The 19,008-nt window shown below is 34.2% G+C and overlaps 1 protein-coding gene across 1 annotated transcript in view; it reads left to right on the top strand.

Annotated features, from left to right (window-relative positions):
• The window catches only part of LRRIQ1 (leucine rich repeats and IQ motif containing 1), a 174,706-nt gene that overhangs the window by 65,256 nt on the left and 90,442 nt on the right, over window positions 1–19,008 (top strand). The window contains 2 exon segments of the mRNA XM_019952053.2: window positions 14,962–15,138; window positions 17,081–17,530. Coding sequence (XP_019807612.1) covers window positions 14,962–15,138; window positions 17,081–17,530 — 627 coding nt within the window.

Genomic DNA, 19,008 nt, shown 5'->3' with positions numbered 1-19,008 from the left:
TTGAATGGGATAATGCACATATCATGTTGATAACAATTCCTAGAACACGGTAAGCACACAAAAATCTATTATTTTCTATTACTAGGCCTACCAGACTATATATGGGTTCTTATTCAATCACCAAGTATTTAGTGTATGCCTGCTATATGCAACCTGTGTCCTAACATGTTAGACATTTTAAGGGAAATTCAATGTAACCCATGATTGCAAGTCATTTTTATAATCTTGTTAGGGATAGAAAATGTATGCAAAAATGATAACCATGAAAACTAATGGTAACAAACACTGAAACAGCATTGACTTTGTGCCCAACATCGTTCTCATCATTCTCATTTAATCCTCACAATATGCCGATGAAATAGCAACCTAGTGTTCCCATTTTATACTTAAGAAAACTGAGTTCCCAAAAGGCTAAGTAGCCTACCCAGTTTCACACAGCTAGCAAGTCAAAGACCCAGGATTCAAATCCATGCAGTCTAGCTCCAGAATCTGTGCTCTTAACTATTAGATTTTAGTACCTAATAAAATATAAGTGTCAGATGATTATTGTAGGCAAGAGATATGCTTTAGAAATTTGGAAATATTATCTTAATTTAATGTGACCAGGGAAAACTGCCTGCGCTGAAGAGGCAAACTTTGAGTTAAACCTCAAAAGTTTGGTAAGACTGAAAATCAGGGGCTTCCCTGGTGGTCCAGTGGTTAAGACTCTGCTCTCTCAATGCAGGGGGCATGGGTTCAATCCCTTGTTGGGAAACCAAACCCCACATGCTGCACGATATGGCCAAAAACTAAATAAATAAAATTAAATTAAAAAAAAAAAGGAAAACCAAATTAAAAGAAAAGAAAGCCCTTCTGATGGAGGAAATATCCAAAAAAGGAGGGAATGTGAAAGGTGAAGTTAGGCTCTGTTAGAAGGCCAGTCTATTCAAGTAAAGTGGATATAGTGGGAATACCATTGGAAAGAAGTAAGAAATCAAGTACTTATGCTTACAGTGTGTCAGAGAGTGGGCTAAGTACCTATATATATTCCTTCATTTCACAGCAGCTGAGTTAAGTTCTGTAATTATCATTCTCATTTTACAGAGTATTTACTGAACATACCAAGAGTCTCTATGAGGAATAAATATGTTACCACATGACAGCACTTTACAGTAGTGCCTGTCAGAAAGCATACTTGATAATGCTAGCCATTATTTTTAAGGAGCTATAGAGAAATTTTGAATAGTTGTATGAAAATGAAAATAGTATTTGGGGAAGCTTGTTTTTAGTAGAAAAGTGACAAGAGATTAGGGGAAAGTAGCCAAATTAAATGAAAATCCAAGCATTAAAAAATGGCTAAAATTAAGTAGTAGAAGTGACCCCAGATTATTGTACAGATCCTTATAGTTTAGAGTCCTTGTATGCCGTGTAGACACCCAAAATTATTTGTTGGAGGAATACATTACTGAATTTAATTACATTATAATGTGTAAAAGCTTGAAAAAATACATGTTTCAGCCCCTCTAATTTTTCTATTGAATTTATTCAATTTTAATTTAGTGATTGAAAATGTTATTTTCTATAAATTGAAAATTTATATTATTGTTGATTTGCAGTAATTATCAGTATCTGCAGTTCTAAAATTGGAGTCCTCAGACTCCTAGGGAACCATAGTATTTATCACATTCTCCAAGTTTCCTGAGAAGCTGATCTTAGGACAAGTTATTATAGGAAATGTCAACTATTAGTTAATGTCAAATCATAAAGTGATCAGAAATTAAAACTATTTAAGGATTTTGTGTGCATATGTGAAAAGGCCACCTAGATATGTTTCTAGACCTCTTACCAGCTTGGTGAAGGACTCCCTTTTCTGGAATAGAAGCAGTCAAGGTCCCCATCCAGATGCACTAGCTCACATTCTAGGGCTGTGCTTCTCTTACATTGAGATTTAAAGCACTAATCCCCCAAGTTTTGGGTCCTCATTTCTAGGAACCAGATCTTAGAGTGAAATTTCCCATACAAAAAGAAGAGTGTAATCATGTCTGAAAGACTGCTTAGCAGGTGATATTATTTATAATGAAAATGTCTGATGGGTTGTTTCTAGAGAGTTTCCCAAGTAATTCTATAGAACAAGTTATATAGTTGGCATACAGTGACAAATAAAAATAACAGCTGTGCCCATTATTCAGAGCAAGTTCTTTGGGGGGCAATGGTTTTTCTATTAGGTGTTGGGCAAATAGGACATGAATTCTTTTGCTGATCTGGTATCAGTTACCATCTGAACAACTGCCATGTTGCAAGTTGCAACAACTAGAAACAAACCTATGTCCTGAGTAACCTTTCAATTTATTTATTTTTCTTTATTTTGTTTGTAGAAAGCATAAGCACTATTTTATTGAATAAAATGTGCTTCTTGTAAAATCTATTGATATAACACTGTAATACATATATAAAGATAAACATTCACATTTTATTACACTTACTAAGTATATATACTTTATAGTTTTAAAGAAAATATTTAATTGGAAATAATCAATACTGAAAGAGAATAGGTAGTATTTATATATACAATTATTTAGCTATTACAATTTCTATGTTTAAGTTAACTTTTATGGACTAGACTAATAGCAACTTGAAAATTTTACCTATCAAATTTCACTTAGATCAGTTGCTCTAATGCAGCTTTCATAATTTTAAGAAGAAATTCATTTATCTAAAGAGGTTAAAATCTAGTAATCTATAAAATATGGATTTGTTAATGAAAGGATCAACTCAGACTTTAACCAGTGTGTTCCAATGAACTTTACATAACCCCTTGATACCAACGAAGGGATTAGTTATAGATTTTCCCAATTGGCTTCTTACTTTCATGTCTAGCCAGTGATAACACGAACAAAACTGATGTACTAAAAGAAATCTCTTTTTAAAACTTAATCCACAGACTCAGTTTGGAATTTCCTTTGGGAATGTGTTTCATTCATTAATGATTAATAGAGCTTCTTAAGTGACAGAATATTCACCAGGAAGTTTTCACTAAATGAAATATTGATTCAGCCCTTGACTAGGAGGAGCCCAGCTGGAAAAACTAAGGCTGAGATCTCACAGTGTCCTTATACTTCATTCTGAACATGAATCAACTTGTTACAGTGCTTTCTAATATATTTATCATAGGCTCTTTATAAGGCTGCATTTGAATTTAAGGCCAATTCATGCACTACTAACTTATACAAATTTGACTATTGTTCCTTAAAAAAAAGACTTAAGAAAAAAATGTTTAAATAAAACACCAACTCCAACCTGGATATTTATTATGTGATTCACAAATTTGAAGACACTGTCGTATTCTTGAAGATCCAAGCAAACGAAATTTTTACATCCAAAGAAGTTCAAAATATTGTGACTAAAATAAACTGGGAACTTTTAACGTAAAGGTGATGAGTGTAATATCAAAATATTCCAAATGTAAAAATTCAAGCACTGTTGACCCACATTCTCTAGAATTATTGTGTGTAGCTAAAATATTATACTTGATGATATCTGTATCAATAACCATGTCAAAAATATAGCATTTGATGATAAAACTATCATTTTGCTGATCCGTGTCAATTAACATCTCAACAGCTTCCACATGATGCCAGTTGCAACACCTAGAAAGAACTCTAATGTCCTGTATTACCTTTGAAATTATTTTTCATTACTTGGTTGTCTGGAGCATAATCCTTTTTTTACTAGGTAAAATGTTTGTGGTAAAATATTAATCTGTTCCTTAATCTGATAAAGCAAATTCTTATATTTTTGCCTCTTGGATTACATTAGATTATTTGGTTAAAATGGCTCGTTATTCCAACCATCAATTATTTCTGAGTAGAAAGCTATTTCTTTATTTATTTGGTATGTACTCTCTAATTTTAGAGTTACAGGAATAGTTTTCTTTAAAAAATTCACAGCATTTATATAAAACCAATGGCAATGTTAATCAGTGACATATCATTGGAATGTAACTGCCCAGGACCACAGTATCCCTTATTTTAGCAAATTCTTCTGATATCATTGATATATAGACTATGGTATAAGTTTCCATGCAAGCCTTTTTTTAAATTTAGGACAATTTGCAAATGATTTGAATTTCAGAGTTTCTTTAAGAATTATTTTTGTTTCTTTTTTTTTTTTTTTACTTTAAACCCGATCATCTCTGATTTTAGCATAATGTGCTGAGGTCTATTTTCTTCCCAATGTAGTGGTTTTACTCTTTAAGGTGCACAAGAAAGACTATGTTTTAAAAATACAGATTCCCCTGAACCTGCCAGTAGAGGTCTATGTGTAGCTGAAGACTCTGCATTTTAAAAAGCACCCCAAGTACCACTGATACAGTAGTTCAAGGACAGTCCTTTCAGAAACACTACCTTTCAGGGCTGGAGGCACACACAGGGATCTAGCTTGAATTCTCATCTCAATGAATTTTGAGAGTGACTAACACAAGGGGTAGATGTGTTGGACCCTGAGGTTCTCATGTTAGCAACATGAGTATTGCCTTCCTTTTGCTGACACCTCCTCATTTAGCCAAACTGAGACCTGAAAGATGACCACTCAAGAGTGTCTCATAGGTGTTACTGCATCTGCACTACCACTGTGGGTCCACCATCCTGGTAAAAAGTTTTGTACACACAAAAGCTTACTGAAATGGTTATACACTAGAAGAAAAGAAAATCAGCTTTACCTAACTGCTAAGAAATCCAGCTTATAATAAGGTAATATGCTTTATTAATTTTCCTTATAAGACATACCTTTTTCAAACATTAGAGCCTGTCACTGGCACACTTCATTCCTTCTGCTAGTCAGGTCCACTCTGGAGACCAAGGTACCAGGTAGAAATTCGCTTGGTACCCAAAGAATTAGAACTGTTGGCTATTCTCAAGAACTATTTCCATCAAGTTATTAAAGTGTTTTATTTGATCTTCTATAATGTAGGAAATTTACTTTGAAGAAACAGGACCACTAATAGAATTAGAGAATCTTTTTTAAGCTGGATGAACACCAATGCAGTCTTAACTTTCAATACCCTTTATTATCGCATCTTAAAAATCATTATTTCATACCTGGCGTTTTATAATTATAAATAAATAAGTTATTTTGACATTACAGCCATGTCTTGAAGAAACCTTGACACTGGGTATTTTGGTAAAGATTTAGAATACAGTGTAGCTTCCTTAGTACTGTAATAAATTATTTGGTAGGGTGGAATGTTTCCTTGCTTTGATGAGAGCCTCAGTTAAAGATTTCATGTTATATTTAATATTCTACCTCTGAGGTGAACACCTCTGATTACCTCATCACCTGTGGTGAATAGATATTATCTTAATGTAACATCCTGCTTTCAAACCATATCTTAAAATGAATCTAAGCAGAAACACAATATATGCCATTTATTTAACCCTTTGTGGTAAACATGGTAGGTAGTTTTTGATTTGGCAAGCATTTCTAGCTTCAAGCCTCCTAAAAAGTTCAAAATATATGGGCTCAAATTTTCTTAATAGCTTTAACTCTTTATTAGCAAACCATTAAGCTTTTGTCTGCTTCTTAACATTGTAAAACATCTGATAATTACCCTGAAGAACCAAATCTAATCCTTTCTCTCTTTCCTTATTAAATATCTGTAAGAAAAAAAAAAAAGCATCATTTCTGGAGTGGTGGAAGGGTGTAGAGAGCTAGTCAACTGTGTCCTCAGTAAATGAAAAACTGTGGTATTCCTCTATTTTGTTTCATCAAAATGTATTTGTATTTGTACCTCTCTGATGATTATTTTATTTAATACCAAGGCTACCAAGATCATAACTCTACACAGGGATGCATTATGATGTTGGTTGGCCTTATGCATTTTTGCCTTATTGGACCACTTCCTCCATTAAGAAATAATTAAAATTATATTTTACAACTGTGTTTGCATAAATAGATACACCAGTCCTGACTATACAGTCTAGTTGTTGTTAGGGCTTTGCCTTCTTAACTCTTAGTATTTTAGTAATCTTACCCTCCCATCCTTCATTTAGTGTTTAGGAACTGCTTGTTTTTTAATGAATAAATTTTATTTTTTAGAGAAATTTTAGGTTAACAGCAAAATTGAGCAGAAAGTACAGAGAATTCCCACATACCCCCGGTCCCCACACATGTACAGCCCCCCTCACTGTAAATACCCACACCAAAGCAGTACACTTTTTTTTTCCTTTTTTTTTTTTGCGGTACGCGGGCCTCTCACTGTTGTGGCCTCTCCCGATGCGGAGCACAGGCTCCAGACGCACGGGCTCAGCTGCCATGGCTCACGGGCCCAGCCGCTCCGCGGCAGGTGGGATCCTCCCGAACCGGGGCACGAACCCGTGTCCCCTGCATCGGCAGGTGGACTCTCAACCACTGCGCCACCAGCGAAGCCCCAAAGAAGTACACTTTTAACAATCAGTGAACCTACATTGACACATCATTATCACCCAAATTCCATAGTTTTATATAGGAGTTCACTCTTGGTGTTCTACATTCTGTGGGTTTTGAAAAATGTGCAATGTCATGCATCCACCGTATGGTATTATATGGAATCGTTTTACTGCCCTAAAAATCCTCTGCGCTTTGCCTTTTTATCCCTCTCTCTACTTTAACCCCTAGCAACGATTAATCTTTTTGTCTCCATAGTTTTGCTTTTTTTCCAGAATGTAACACAGTTGGAATCATACAACATACAGCCTTTTCAGATTGGCTTTTTCCAATTAGTAATATGCATTTAAGTTTCCTCTGTGTTTGTTCATGGCTGGATAGCTCATTTCTTTTTAATGCTAAATAACATTGCATTGTATGGATGTATCACAGTTTATCAGTTACCTACTGAAGGACATCTTGGTTGCTTTCAAGTTCTGGCTGATACCAGTAAAACGGCTATAAACGTGTGGGTAGGTTTTTGTGTGGACATACATTTTCAGTTCATTTGGGTAAATACCAAGGAACCTGATTGCTAGATCAAATGATAAAAATATGTTTAGTTTTGTAAGAAACCACCAAACTGTCTTCCACAGTGTCTCTACCATTTTTCATTACCACCAACACTTAATGAGTATTCCTATTTCCCCACATCATTATCAGTGTTTTGGATTGTGGACATTTTAATAGGTAGGTAGTAGTATCTCATTGTTGTTATAATTTGCAATTCATTAATTAATGCTTATTTGTCATATTTATATCTCTTTTGGTAAGATGTCTTTTAAGGAGTTTGGCTTATTTTTTAACCAAGACATTCATTTTCTTATCATTGAGTTTTAAGTGTTCTTTGCATATTTTGGATAACAGTCAATTATCAGATATGTCTTTTGCAAACACTTTCTCCCAGTGTATGACTTATCATCTCATTTACTTGACAATGTCCCTAGGAGCAGGAATTTTTAATTTTAATGAAATTCAACTCATTAATAATTTAGATGTGTATTTTGTATTGTATATAAAAAGTCATCACCCTACCCAAGGTCATCTAGATTTTCTTCTATTTTTTCTTCTAGGAGTTTTAGGGTTTCACATTTTGCTTTTAGGTCTGTGATCCTTTTTGAGTTAATTTTTATGAAAGATGAGAGCTCTGTGTCTGTATGTCTAGATTCCTTTTTTTTTTTGTACATGGCGATGTTCAGTTGTTCTAGCACCAGTAGTTGAAAAGACTTATCTTTTCTCCATTGTATTACTTTTGCTCATTTGTCAAAGATCAGTTTACGGTATTATGTGGGTCTATTTCTGGGTTCTCTCTTATGTTCCATTGATCTACTTGACTATTCTTTTGCCATTACCACATTATCCTGATTACTGTAGCCTCATAGATAATCTTGAAGTCAACTAGTGTCATTCTTCCAACTTTTTTCTTCTCTTTCAAAATTAAGTTGGCTATATGCTTGTTTTGCCTCTTCGTATAAGCTTTAGAATCAATTTCTTGATATCCACAAAATATCTTGCTGGTATTTTAGTTGGAATTGTGTTCTATCTGTAGATCAAGTGGGGAAAAACTGACTTCTTGACAGTATTGAATCTTCTTATCCACAAAGATTTTTTTCATGTGACATCTTTCCATTTATTTAGTCTTTGGTATCTTCTGTCACTGATTTGTAGTTTTCCTCATGGGAATTGTTAGTTTTTTAGTAAGAAGTTTTACTCATTCAAGAAGTTTATTTTGCCCCTGTGATCATCAATAGCCTTGTAAAAAGAAGACCACACACTCTCCTTGTGAAAGGCTTGGGAAGTACTTTGAGGTGGCTGGGCTTGGTGGACCACTCTTGCTTTCTGATCTGGTTTTTCATAGCATTGGCCTTTTAAATTGATAAAGACTTTTGCTCATATCTGGGAGATTCTTATTATAATCCTTATTAAGATTCAAGGAGAAATATCATAAATTTAGATTTTCCAGATCATGTAATATGGGGTAATCACCACCCCTTTTGTTTCGGTTTAACCCTCGACTCACTGTATTTCACTGAGAAACAATCAGAATTCACACCTATTTCTGAAATAAACAGCAACTTTTGGTAAAATTATTTTAATTATCTTATTTTTAAAATAGTGTGTCTGGGCTTCCCTGGTGGCGCAGTGGTTAACAATCTGCCTGCCAATGCAGGGGACACAGCTTCGAGCCCTGGTCCGGGAAGATCCCACATGCTGTGGAGCAACTAAGCCCGTGAGCCACAACTATTGAGTCTGTGCTCTAGAGCCCATGAGCCACAACTGCTGATCTCGTGTGCCACAACTACTGAAGCCCACACACCTAGACCCTGTGCTTCAAAACAAAAGAAGCCACCGCAATCAGAAGCCCACACACCACAATAAAGAGTAGCCACTGCTTGCCACAACTAGAGAAAGCCCGCGTGCAGCAAAAAACACCCAACTCAGTCAAAAACTTAAAAAAAGTAAAATAAAAGAATGTGTCTGATAATATTCTTCTCATAATGCAGTCTTTTATTTATTCCCAGCCCAAGTTTCCAACTGCTTACCATTTGTGTTTTACAAGAAAATGGTTAGGAAAAACCACATTCACAGAAAGATAGACAAGATGAAAAGGCAGAGGTCTACGTACCAGATTAAGGTACAAGATAAAACCCCAGAAAAACAACTAAATGAAGTGGAGATAGGCAACCTTCCAGAAAAAGAATTCAGAATAATGAGAGTGAAGATGATCCAGGACCTCGGAAAAAGAATGGAGGCAAAGATCGAGAAGATGCAAGAAATGTTTAACAAAGACCTAGAAGAATTAAAGAACAAACAAACAGAGATGAACAATACAATAACTGAAATGAAAACTACACTAGAAGGAATCAATAGCAGAATAACTGAGGCAGAAGAATGGATAAGTGACCTGGAAGACAGAATGGTGGAATTCACTTCTGCGGAACAGAATAAAGAGAAAAGAATGAAAAGAAATGAAGACAGCCTAAGAGACCTCTGGGACAACATTAAACACAACAACATTCGCATTATAGGGGTCCCAGAAGGAGGAGAGAGAGAAAGGACCTGAGAAAATATTAGAAGAGATTATAGTCGAAAACTTCCCTAACATGGGAAAGGAAAGAGCCACCCAACTCCAGGAATCACAGCGAGTCCCGGGCAGGATAAACCCAAGGAGAAACATGCTGAGACACATAGTAATCAAACTGAGAAAAATTAAAGACAAAGAAAAATTATTGAAGCAGCAAAGGAAAAATGACAAATAACATACAAGGGAACTCCCATAAGGTTAACAGCTGATTTCTCAGCAGAAACTCTACAAGCCAGAAGGGAGTGGCATGACATATTTAAAGTGGTGAAAGGGAAGAAACTACAACCAAGATAACTCTACCTGGCAATGATCTCATTCAGATTCAATGGAGAAATCAAAAGCTTTACAGACAAGCAAAAGCTAAGAGAATTCAGTGCCACCAAACTTGGTCTACAACAAATGCTAAAGGAACTCCTCTAAGTGGGAAACACAAGAGAAGAAAAGGACCCACAAAAAAAAAAGCCATAACAATTAAGAAAATGGTCATAGGAACATACATATCGATAATTACCTTAAATGTGAGTGGATTAAATGCTCCAACCAAAAGACACAGGCTCGCTGAATGAATACAAAAACAAGACCCATACATATGCTGTCTACAAGAGACCCAATTCAGACCTAGGGACACATACAAACTGAAAGTGAGGGGATGGAAAAAGATATTCCATGCAAATGGAAATCAAAAGAAAGCTGGAGTAACAATACTCATATCAGATAAAATAGATGTTAAAATAAAGAATGTTACAAGAGACAAGGAAGGACACTACATAATGATCAAAGGATCAATCCAAGAAGAAGCTATAACAATTATAAATATATATGCACCCAACACAGGAGCACCTCAATACATAAGACAACTGCTACCAGCTATAAAAGAGGAAATCAACAGTAACACAATAATAGTGGGGGACTTTAACACCTCACACCAATGGGCAGATCATCCAAACAGAAAATTAATAAGGAAACACAAGCTTTAAATGGCACAATAGACCAGATAGATTTAATTGATATTTATAGGACATTCCATCCAAAATCAGCAGCTTACACTTTCTACTCAAGTGTGCACGGAACATTCTCCAGGATTGATCACATCTTGGGTCACAAATCAAGCCTCAGTAAATTTAAGAAAATCGAAATCATATCAAGCATCTTTTCTGACCACAACACTATGAGATTAGAAATCAATTACAGGGAAAAAAACGTAAAAAACACAAACACATGGAGGCTAAACAATACGTTACTAAATAACCAGGAGATCACTGAAGAAATCAAAGCAGAAATCAAAAAATACCTAGAAAAAATGACAATGAAACCACGATGATCCAAAACCTATGGGATGCAGCATAAGCAGTCCTAAGAGGGAAGTTTATAGCAATAAAATCCTACCTCAAGAAACAGCAAACATCTCAAATAAACAATCTAACCTTACAGCTAAAAGAACAAACAAAACCCAAAGTTAGTAGAAGGAAAGAAATCTTAAAGATCAGAGCAGAAATAAATGAAATAGAAACAAAGAAAATAATAGCAAAGATCAATTAAACTAAAAGCTGGTTCTTTGAGAAGATAAACAAAATTGATAAACCATTAGCCAGACTCATCAAGAAAAAGCAGGAGAGGACTCAAATCATTAGAATTAGAAATGAAACAGGAGAAGATACAACAGACACCGCAGAAATACAAAGCATCCTAAGAGACTACTATAAGTAACTCTATGCCAATAAAATGGACAACCTGGAAGAAATGGACAAATTCTTAGAAAGGTATAACCTTCCAAGACTGCAGCAGAAGAAATAGAAAATATGAACAAACCAATCACAAATAATGAAATTGAAACTGTGATGAAAAATCTTCCAACAAAAGTCCAGGACCAGATGGCTTCACAGGTGATTTCTACCAAACATTTAGAGAGGAGCTAACACCCATTCTTCTCAAACTCTTCCAAAAAATTGCAGAGGAAAAACACCAACAAACTCATTCTATGAGGCCATCATCACCCTGATATCAAAACCAGACAAAGATATTACAAAAAAAGAAAATTACAGACCAGTATCACTGATGAATATACACTCATAAATCCTCAACAGATTATTAGCAGAGAATCCAACAACACATTATGGAGAACAGTATGGAGGTTCCTTAAAAAACTACAAATAGAACTACCATAAGACCCAGCAATCCCACTACTGGGCATATACCCTGAGAAAACCATAATTCAAAAAGAGTCATGTACCAAAATGTTCACTGCAGCTCTATTTACAGTCGCCCAGAGATGGAAACAACCTAAGTGTCCATCATCAGATGAATGGATAAAGAAGATGTGGCCCATATATACAATGGAATATTACTGAGCCATAAAAAGAAATGAAATTGAGCTATTTGTAATGAGGTGGATGGACCTAGAGTCTGTCATACAGAGTGAAGTAAGTCAGAAAGAGAAAGACAAATACCATCTGCTAACACATATATAGGGAATTTAAGAAAAAAAAAATGTTATGAAGAACCTAGGGTAAGACAGGAATAAAGACACAGACCTCCTAGAGAATGGACTTGAGGATATGGGGAGGGGGAAGGGTAAGCTGTGACAAAGCGAGAGAGTGGCATGGACATATATACACTACCAAACGTAAAATAGATAGCTAGTGGGAAGCAGCTGCATAGCACAGGGAGATCAGCTCGGTGCTTTGTGACCACCTAGGGGTGGGATAGGGAGGGTGGGAGGGAGGGAGATGCAAGAAGGAAGAGATATGGGAACATATATATATGTATAACTGATTCACTTTGTTATAAAGCAGAAACTAACACGCCATTGTAAAGCAATTATACTCCAATAAAGATGTTAAAAAAAAAAAAAGGATCATACACCATGATCAAGTGGGATTTATCCCAGGGATGCAAGGATTCTTCAGTATACGAAAACCAATCAAAGGGATACACCATATTAACAAATTGAAGAAGAAAACCATATGATCATCTCAATAGCTGAAAAAAAAGCTTGACAAAATTCAACACCCATTTATGATAAAAACTCTCCAGAAAGTGGGCATAGAGGGAACCTACCTCAACATAATAAAGGCCATATATGACACACCCACAGCAAACATCATTCTCAATGGTAAAAAACTGAAAGCATTTCCTCTAAGATTGGGAATAAGACAAGGATGTCCACTCTCACCACTATTATTCAACATAGTTTTGGAAGTCCTAGCCACGGCAATCAAAGAAGAGAAAAAAATAAAAGGAATACAAATTGGAAAAGAAGAAGTAAAACTGTCACTGTTTGCAGATGACATGATACTATATATAGAGAATCCTAACAATGCCACCAGAAAACTACTAGAGCTAATCAATGAATTTGGTAAAGTAGCAGGATACAAAATAAAAGCACAGAAATCTCTTGCATTCCTATGCACTAATGTTGAAAAATTTGAAAGAGAAATTAAGGAAACACTCCCATTTACTGTTGCAACAAAAAGAAATAAAATACCTAGGAATAAACCTACCTAGGGAGACAAAAGACCTGTATGCAGAAAACTATATGACACTGATGAATGAAATTAAAGATGATACAAACTAATGGAGAGATATACCATGTTCTTGTATTGGAAGAATCAATATTGTGAAAATGACTATACTACCCAAGCAATCTACAGATTCAATGCAATCCCTATCAAATTACCAATGGCATTTTTTACAGAACTAGAACAAAAAAATCTTAAAATTTGTATAGGGACACAAAAGACACCGAATAGCCAAAGCGGTCTTGAGGGAAAAAACGGAACTGGAGGAATCAGGCTTCCAGACTTTAGGCTATACTACAAAGCTACGGTAATCAAGACAATATGGTACTGACACAAAAACAGAAATATCGATCAATGGAACAAGATAGAAAGCCCAGAGATAAACCCATGCATGTATGGTCAACTAATATATTACAAAGGAGGCAAGGATATACAATGGAGAAAAGACAGTCTCTTCAATAAGTGGTGCTGGGAGAACTGGACAGCTACATGTGAAAGAATGGAATTAGAACACTCCCTAACACCATACACAAAAATAAACTCAACATTGATTGGAGACCTAAATGTAAGTCCGGACACTATAAAATTCTTAGAGGAAAACTTAGGAAGAACACTCTTTGACATAAATCACAGCAAGATCTTTTTTGATCCACCTCCTAGATTAATGGAAATAAAAACAAAAATAAACAAATGGGACCTAATGAAACTTAACAGTTTCTGCACAGCAAAGGAAACTATAAACAAGACAAAAAGACAGCCCTCAGAATGGGAGAAAATATTTGCAAATGAACCAATGGACAAAGGATGAATCTCCAAAATATATAAACAGGTCATGCAGCTCAATATTGAAAAAGCAAACAACCCAATCCAAAAATGGGCTGAAGACCTAAGTAGACATTTCTCCAAGGAAGACATACAGATGGCCAAGAAGCACATGAAAAGCTGCTCAACATCACTAACTATTAGAGAAATGCAAATCAAAACTACAATGAGGAATCACCTCACACCAGTTTGAATGGGGATCATCAGAAAATCTACAAACAACAAATGCTGGAGAGGGTGTGGAGAAAAGGGAACCCTCTTGCACTGTTGTGGGAATGGAAATTGATACAGCCACTATGGAGAATAGTATGGAGGTTCCTTAAAAAACTTAAAATAGAATTACCATATGACCCAGCAATCCCACTACTGGGCATATACCCAGAGAAAACCGTAATTCAAAAAGACACATGCAGTCCTCTGTTCATTGCAGCACTATTTACAATAGCCAGGACATGGAAGCAACCCAAATGCCCATCGACAAATGGATGGATAAAGAAGATGTGGTACATATATACAATGGAATATTACTCAGCCATAAAAAGGAATGAAATTGGGTCATTTGTAGAGACGGAATGGATCTAAAGACTGTCATATAGCGTGAAGTAAGTCAGGAAGAGGAAAACAAATATCGTATATTAACGCATATATGTGGAACCTAGAAAAATGGTAGAGATGAACCAGTTTGCAGGGCAGAAATTGAGACACAGATGCAGAGATCAAATGTGTGGACACCAAGGGGGGAAAGTGGTGAGGGTGGTGGTGGTGGTGTGATGAATTGGGAGACTGGGATTGACATATATACACTCATATGTATAAAATGGGTAACTAATAACCTGCTGTATAAAAAAATAAATAAAATAAAATTCTAAAGAAAAAAAAGAAGAAAATGGTTAAATGTGTGTCAAGATCTCTAAAACTTTGTACATGACATGATACAATAATTTTTTCTAAAAAATTTAACAGTATAATTTTCTCTACAAAATCAATAAGTTTCAGAGATATACTCTGTATTTATATTATTTAAGTAATAGGCATTTGGTTATTTTAGATATAAACTCTCCTTTTCAAAATTATTAATTTTTTTCCTGTTTTCAATAGGGATTCTCTACTTAAAATATTACCTGCTGTAAAAATCCTCAATGGTGAAATGCTAACCTCTTATTCAGAAAGTCACACTGAAGAGCACTATGAACTAGAATTAGAGCGTTTCCTGGTACTTTGTCAGTCCCAGATTAGAGAATTTAACTTACTAGCCAAAAAATATACTGGAGAAAGGTAAGAGTGTTATTTCCCCCTGGTCATAATTAAAAGATATAATGCAATTTATACATGTGATTAAAAATTATTTTGATCAATACAATGCTACTCTTTTGTACTAGTACAGCGTGTTTTAATGATATTGTCTCTTTAGAAAAGAACTTCTGGGCATGACTTTTTATTATTTGAAATGTATTAGTATGTATTTTGAACGTAATTTAGAATATAATTTAAAAGCTAAAATTAGATGAAAATAAATGAAAGCATGAGGATAGCTTCAAGAAAAGATGCAAACATTCATTCAGCTGTTCATTCAATTAATCAGTCATACATTTTTCAGCAATTATTGATGGGCAAGACATATAATAAGCTAAATATTACACTGTACCCTCAAAGAATTCACGATTACATTAAGAGAAAATTAGCTAAATAAATAGTTACAATGGAGCAAGGCAAGTTTTATAAAACATATGATATTTATTATGTATATTTATTATATAAGGAATCATATTTCACATATATTTGTGTATTAAGGTATTATGGGAGCACAGTGGAGAAAAGCAGTCAACATGTGCACACATTCAGAGGACAGAGGCTGAGAGCAAAGTCCTAAAAATATATCAAAGAAAGAGAACTTCCCATTCCCCACCCTGAATTCTGAATGCATTACTATGAATTAATTACAATTGATCTTTTTAAAACTGTATTTCCTAATTTATACTGCTCCAAAAAGACACAAATGAAAAAGGAAAATTATTTTACTTATGATAATTCTGCATTATAAGTGGAACAGTTATGTGCTTCCAAATGTCTAAATTTAATTACTAAATTACATATTAAATTTTTGCTATTTGTACTTTCGTACATGCTCATACTATGTAAGAGTTGGTTTTTCTATTTAAATGTTTTTAAATATAGCCTATTCATATTATAAGTAAATCTCACAGCTTTAAAAATTATTCCAATTCTTATAGATAATGTTTACTTTTAGCAAAAACTAAGGTTATTTACATTTATCTTTTTGTAAATCTAAACTGATATCTCCTTGTGTATGTATAGTAATCTACAATTTTTATGTAAAGGTGACTCTTGACACCCCTTATGTTGAAATTTAGATTTACAATTCTTTTGGAGAATTTATTGTTATTACAATGAAAGTTTTACTTGAGAATTGGAAATAGACTATTTTTTATGTTTGATCATAAATGGTGGTGAATTCAACACTTAACCATAAACAGTTGACATCCAATGTTGAACTGAACCTTTTCTGCATTATTCACCAACAAAATGAATGAAATACAAAATATCAAAATATATTGGAAGAACCTAGGCTAATGTCTACATTTGTAAACATACGAGGTGTCTATCTCTATATTTTAGGAAATAATTATAACTTTCATTTTGTTTGGTATAGCTAAATCCAACAACTGTTCAAGAGAATCACAAGCATTTACGTCTTAAAGTATTTGAATTCTCTTTGCAATGGATTTTTTTTTCCAGAGAAAAATGGGAATAAAAACTTTCCCATGATATAACTTATTTGTTTAAAAGTCCAATACAAATATTTTGCGTGGCAAAAGTCAATGTACAAAGTACTTTTAACTTGTTTCATAAGTAACTTCTCCAAATTTAGTCAGCCATCATTTCTCATGCTTATGGCAGTAAAAGCATGGATTTTTCTCATTCATTTGTACCAAAGGTACCTAGGATAAAAATGATTCTAAAACTTCCAGACGTTTTGTCTGGATTAATGGATTGAAATTAAGTAAACAAATAGTTTCACATTTTGTGAGAAATAAGATAAATTTTTATATAAACAATCAGAAATAAGTTTTTAATGAATTTTGTAGTAAAATTTAATATGTCAGGCCACACAGGGATATTTTCAAAACCTGTATAAGTGTTAATATTTGCTGATATAATTCTTCTTATTAAACATCCTCATTATTTATTTGCTCAGAAATATATTCACGTTGGATGCTGCAGAAAATCTCTGCCATTATTTCAAGAAATTGATGACACTTAGTAATGATTGTCGATATGCACATGAACATGGGGATGTAAGTATCACCAAGAGAGAGGAATCAGAAGCCCAGAAAAATCATTTGCCTCCTACAAACAGTGACAGCATACTGCAAAATAGAGTCCTTTACTCTTATGCAAATGAACATAAACTGGACTCACCAGGTATTTCTGAGAAATGGATGGACTCTGGCTCTAGTCATTCCTCACTAACCAACCCCTCCTTATGTGAAGATACTAAAGGAAGAAATCAGGAAAAAATAGTAGGCCAGAAAAGAGAAGACAGCAAGGCAAGCAGTTTCCTCACCAAAAGAATACCATTCATGGAAACAGTAATGACAAGGTCTCTATTGAAGAACTGCCAGAATACTGAACATCATGAAAAAATGTAAGATTTATAGATCATTTTTCTTTTACAGTTGTATTTTATTACTTTTTATGGATAATCTTAGTCATTGTTACCAAATAATAATTTGGTAAAGGATTTCAATCACTATTATATTTCATGTTAATTCCCTTATGTTTTTATGATATGCACAAATTATTAATTACAGTGCAGATCAATTTGGTTGAAATTTGGCAGGTTCTGATTTAATTAACTAGTATTATTTAATTTAAAATGAGTAACTGTGAAGTTATTTTTTCTGCCTTCTAATCTCTAAATAATTAAAATGAATTTTTAAGAAGAAATAAAATAATCCCATTATTCTTAAAATACTATAAAGACCTCTCACATGAGGGTCTTATGACATGCTTCCAGGGAAAGTCAGAAAATCCTTCCTGCACATGCCTTTTCTCAAATTCCTTGAGCTTAAAATATTCAGCATGCCAGGGTACATTGGTATATTTTGGGATAGTATTAGCCAGGGTACCCTAGACATTGCCTATTTGAATCTCATTAGCTCTAAATACGCCAGACATTTCCTACTGAAATTTCAGATAAACAACATTTAGAACTTTTTAATTCATGATAAATAAAATAGCCAAATGATAATAGTAAGGAAGGATGAGGAACTGAAAATATAGACAAACCAAAGACCTAAAGAATAAAAGGAAAAGAAAATGTATACCCACTTGCTGAACCTTGCCATTCAGTGTTTCAGGAAGATTCACTGTCAGTTGTCTAGGCGTTTCCTAAGCATAATTTACATGTGTTCCTATGCTAAGGGTATTTTTATCATCATTATTTTTACTAGATAAAAGATGATGATAGTAGTAATATGAGCTGTTTTTCCCAATATGGAGAGCACCTTATATTTAGGAACCCCTAAAGTCAGCTTCTTTACCTGCTCTCCTGGCTTTCTGTGTGGTGGAAAGCATCCTGTTGTTAGCGTCACTGAGGAAAATATCCCTCATCTACCTTTGTATTTTCTTCCGCGGGAAATTTTGCTGTTAGTGAGCTGAGGAATTCAAGCACTAAATGATTGGTCAGCTTTACAGGAAATTCACAGTTACAGTCAGTGAAACTTGTATGTATCTGTAGAGAAATATAAGATGCTGTCTCAGGTTAAATGTGTTTTCTTACAGACCTTTCATTCTTTACCAGCTATGCATTGCAAATATGTTTTCAGATCTTTTTCTTTATCACCCAAATACATATTATAGTGTCTTAAATTCCTTAACTCTTTTTTTATTTTTAAAAAAAAATTATTTTATATTGGAGCATAGTTGATTTAAAATGTTCTGTTAGTTTCAGGTGTACAGCAAAGTGATTCAGTTATACATATATCTATTCTTTTTCAAATTCTTTAACTCAGTTTTGTTCAAAAGATGAAGGAATGAATTAATGGTTGAATGACCAAATGTGAATTAATTCCATAGCAAAGTTTATTAAGTTCTATTTACCCTAGGAGGAGGAAATGATTT

Source organism: Tursiops truncatus, chromosome 11 (assembly GCF_011762595.2).
Source record: "Tursiops truncatus isolate mTurTru1 chromosome 11, mTurTru1.mat.Y, whole genome shotgun sequence".
Taxonomy (NCBI): domain Eukaryota; kingdom Metazoa; phylum Chordata; class Mammalia; order Artiodactyla; family Delphinidae; genus Tursiops; species Tursiops truncatus.
The sequence above is the reverse complement of the archived record's forward strand: the minus strand, read 5'-3'. Positions and strand labels throughout refer to the sequence as shown.